The sequence below is a fragment of the Trichomycterus rosablanca genome, chromosome 4 (genome assembly GCF_030014385.1).
Source record: "Trichomycterus rosablanca isolate fTriRos1 chromosome 4, fTriRos1.hap1, whole genome shotgun sequence".
NCBI classification, from domain to species: Eukaryota; Metazoa; Chordata; class Actinopteri; order Siluriformes; family Trichomycteridae; genus Trichomycterus; species Trichomycterus rosablanca.
In genome coordinates, this window is record NC_085991.1 from 12,029,585 (window position 1) to 12,033,106 (window position 3,522).

Below are 3,522 nucleotides of genomic sequence, written 5' to 3' on the forward strand. Positions count from 1 at the left end.
AGTCTTTAATGACACCTCATGCTTAAACTGTTAGAAATGCTTTAATGAAGCTCTGCATTGAATTTAGTTTTGTCATGAATAAACTTCCCAGTGCAACCAGTCAACATGGTTTTGACTCTAAGCCACGGAGGTCAAATAAATGCCCTGGTGTCTGTCCCGGCTGGCTCGTTGGTCTAGGGGTATGATTCTCACTTAGGGTGCGAGAGGTCCCAAGTTCAAATCCCGTACGAGCCCTTGTTTACCCACATCCTATTTCATAGTTCTGTAAACATTGTTAATTCATCAACTGCCTCTTCAGGTTCTAATCCCAGTGTGCAAATGGAAGTGAAACGGGGCGATTAAATGGCAAAACCTGAACAGCTTTCTATCTAGATGCCTAGCCATATTTAAAAAAATCTAACATTTAGCTTAAACTTTGTCCTCATAGGAGTCCATGTTTAAATGTAAAGCACTGTCATTGTGAAGGAAAGTCAAACAGTACAGAGTATGAAGTCAACACGACAAAGAAAATCTCATGTCAACGTAAATTTCTTTCAATCTTTAGTATTAATAACCGATAACACAAATTATCATAACGTTTGTTTTTTGTAGAAAAAGAAATAAATATTACTAACTTTATTATTAGAATATTAAATGCTGATTTTTTTTTTTGCCACTGAACTAAATTATTAGACAAGATCTGTTTTATATTTTTGATTTGTATTTAAAAAAACAACACAAATTGAACCAACTGATCAATGACATGTAAATTAAAGTTGATTTAATTATTTAAAAAATGTTGACCTAAAGAATTTTAACTTTAGTTATTTGGTTACTGTAATATTTGGGTAAATGTAAAGGACTTTTAATTGTAGTAGGATGGTTTGTCCATGACTTGCGATTCTTGTGTAAATTTCAAAAATCTGGCTCGTTGTTCTAGGGGTATGATTCTCGCTTTGGGTGCGAGAGGTCCCGGGTTCAAATCCCGGACGGGCCCACGTTTAGTTGAATGCTTCGTTGAACTATACAAAAAACTTATCAAGTGTCCACTTAAATTCTAATGATCAAACAAAAATGACACATGCTGATGTAACAGTGTTAAAAGATGCTCATGTTTATGTGCAAAGTTTGTGAAATTCAGCGCCATCTTTTGGTCATATGCGCCAGCACCTTTTTCTATTAAGCTAATTGAATGCTGGGAGATCCGCAGCAGATAGAGTGAGCACTGCTGTGGGTATGTTCGTCTAAGCAAAGCTCCCGAAATACACTTAAATATATACTTTTATTAAGCTAGTAACTGTTCAGCTCTGGTATATTTTGTTCTTTAACAGTATGTAGATTAACATTCATGAGCTGGTTGTGAATACAGGCTATTTTACACTCTTTTAATCGAAGTTTGTAAATCACACGTGCTCAGTTACTGATTAGCCTGTTCTGTTTAGGCTGGCTAGCTGACCATTCCGTTGACTTTATGTGGTTGCTGAACTCGTTGCAGGTGGGTTTGTTTATTTTGTCATAAACAATTTATTATTTATTTTGTCACTGTTAAGTTTACGTTGTAAAAAATGTTTTGGCTTTGCTGCCATTATAGTATTTTGTGTCCGCCACAAGACAGCGGTGTTCTTTTTATTTTACTATACTTTTTGTCATGGAAAAATACAAACATGGATGGTGTGGTAACAATATTCATGTGTAATAAGAAATATAGAGGTATGCATTTATTATTTATCATTGTTATTATAAGTATAAAAATAACTATATTAGATTGCTATAATAGATATTAGAAGCTATAATAGATAATATACTAGAAGCTATAGATATTAGGAGCTATTATATGTATTATATTTATGAATATTAATTATATGTATTATGTATATGTATTTTAATTATTATATAAGAATATATGTAATTATATGTATATTATTATACTATACGATCATTGGTTTTATCATTTTGTTTATTATATAAAGAAGGAAACCTGAAACATGAATGTGCATGTGCATGTACATCTTTATTTACCTTCTACACAGTACCTGTGAATGTGTGAGTTTGCTTTACTGTTCTGAGATGTAGGATTTTTTCACAATTAGACCACAAACTTTATTAATGTTATTTGCACCAGGTGTACTGTGTCTTTAAGAGACATCTCGTGAGAGTTGAGTGTGGGGAAGGTGGAGCTAAGCATATGCACTGTTGTAACAGAGCTAACTTATATCTAACTTCCGTATATACATTTTCAGTAACGCTACCATGGTGTTCCTACTATAATTCTTTTATGTGTAAACGGAATCGTAGTAGCCGTTTGGCCTGGCTTTGTAGGGTCACTGCAGTAATAAAAGAGCCTTTATTGGAACATCCACAGTTGTGTCTGTGTGCTGTGTGTGTTTGCCCGGCCCTCTAACTTTTCTGCGGTCATCCGGAGCATCTGGTCTCTCACTCCGGGTAAGAAGTGTTACACAGGACAGGACAAATAATAATTAATAAATTAGTGTTTGTATTTATTATTAAAGGTTGCACCTTAACCATTACAGTTTTTGCTATACACTACGTCAGTTGTTTCTTTTTACTCTATACAGGTATTAAACATTTGAACACTATATAGTGATGAAAGTTGAGCGATAGTGAGCGAGTGAGTGAGTTATAACAATGACAAATGCCTTAATACTTGTCAGGCATTATTCTAGTTTATATTTAAATGTATAGAATGTGGCTTTATAAGTGTGTCATAAAGCCTAAAAGATAAAGCAAGTGTTACTCAGTCTGTGTCTGCATACACTGGTTTTTGTACAGCATTGTAGAGTTTCCTGTTACTGTGGGCCTCATGGCACAATAGTACAGAGCAGAATCTGATACTGCAGCAGAGGAGATCTTCAGATTCACAAGGTTTTCTGATCCATTAATTGTTGCTGATAAACCAGGAATGTTTGAGTTCTCAGAGGACTGATGTGTACCGATAGAAACAATAAACTCTGGTGTAGATCCAGCATACTGACGATACCACTGCAGATCATCAGTACTCTTATATTCACAAGAGAGAACAATGCTGTGACCCACTGCTGCATTTACTACATCATTCAGTGGTTTTACTGACTGTGCCAAACTCTTCCCTGCAAATCAGATAAATATGTTTTATGTGGATACATTAAAAGAAGTTATGCACACACTCTTACACAACATTAACACATGCACATTGTGTACTGAGACTGCATGAGATGAACTTACATTGTATAGCTGAGAGGAGTAGAAGAGAATACAGGAACATCATGATTGTATTGTGAGAAGTGCAGGAAGGAGAGATGAATGTTCTACTTTACAGTTCTACACAAACTCCTCCTATTGTCATGAGATCTGAATAGGGAATGAATGCATAGATCTACATTAATTGTAGACTGTTTAGGAAAGTGGGCATTACATGACTTTACTTTTACAATTATTCTGTTCATCAGTGTAGCAGGTTATAATGCAATTTTAGTTTTTAAATGCACTTTAATAGACTAGGTTTATGTTTTACCCACAATTACTCTAACTATAATTAGGAGTCCA

General features: G+C 34.7%; 1 non-coding gene and 1 gene segment (V, D, J or C); one reads left to right on the forward strand and one right to left on the reverse strand.

The window, feature by feature from the left end:
* The first annotated feature begins 904 nt into the window (after positions 1 to 904).
* trnap-ugg (transfer RNA proline (anticodon UGG)) lies at positions 905 to 976 on the forward strand. The gene has a single exon. It is a non-coding gene; the product is annotated as a tRNA-Pro (tRNA).
* A 1,501-nt stretch (positions 977 to 2,477) lies between these two features.
* Positions 2,478 to 3,244, reverse strand: LOC134311404 (T cell receptor alpha variable 3-like). The segment is given in 2 exon segments: positions 2,478 to 3,086; positions 3,202 to 3,244. Coding segments are annotated over 2 exon segments (399 nt in total).
* Between the last annotated feature and the right edge of the window lie 278 nt (positions 3,245 to 3,522).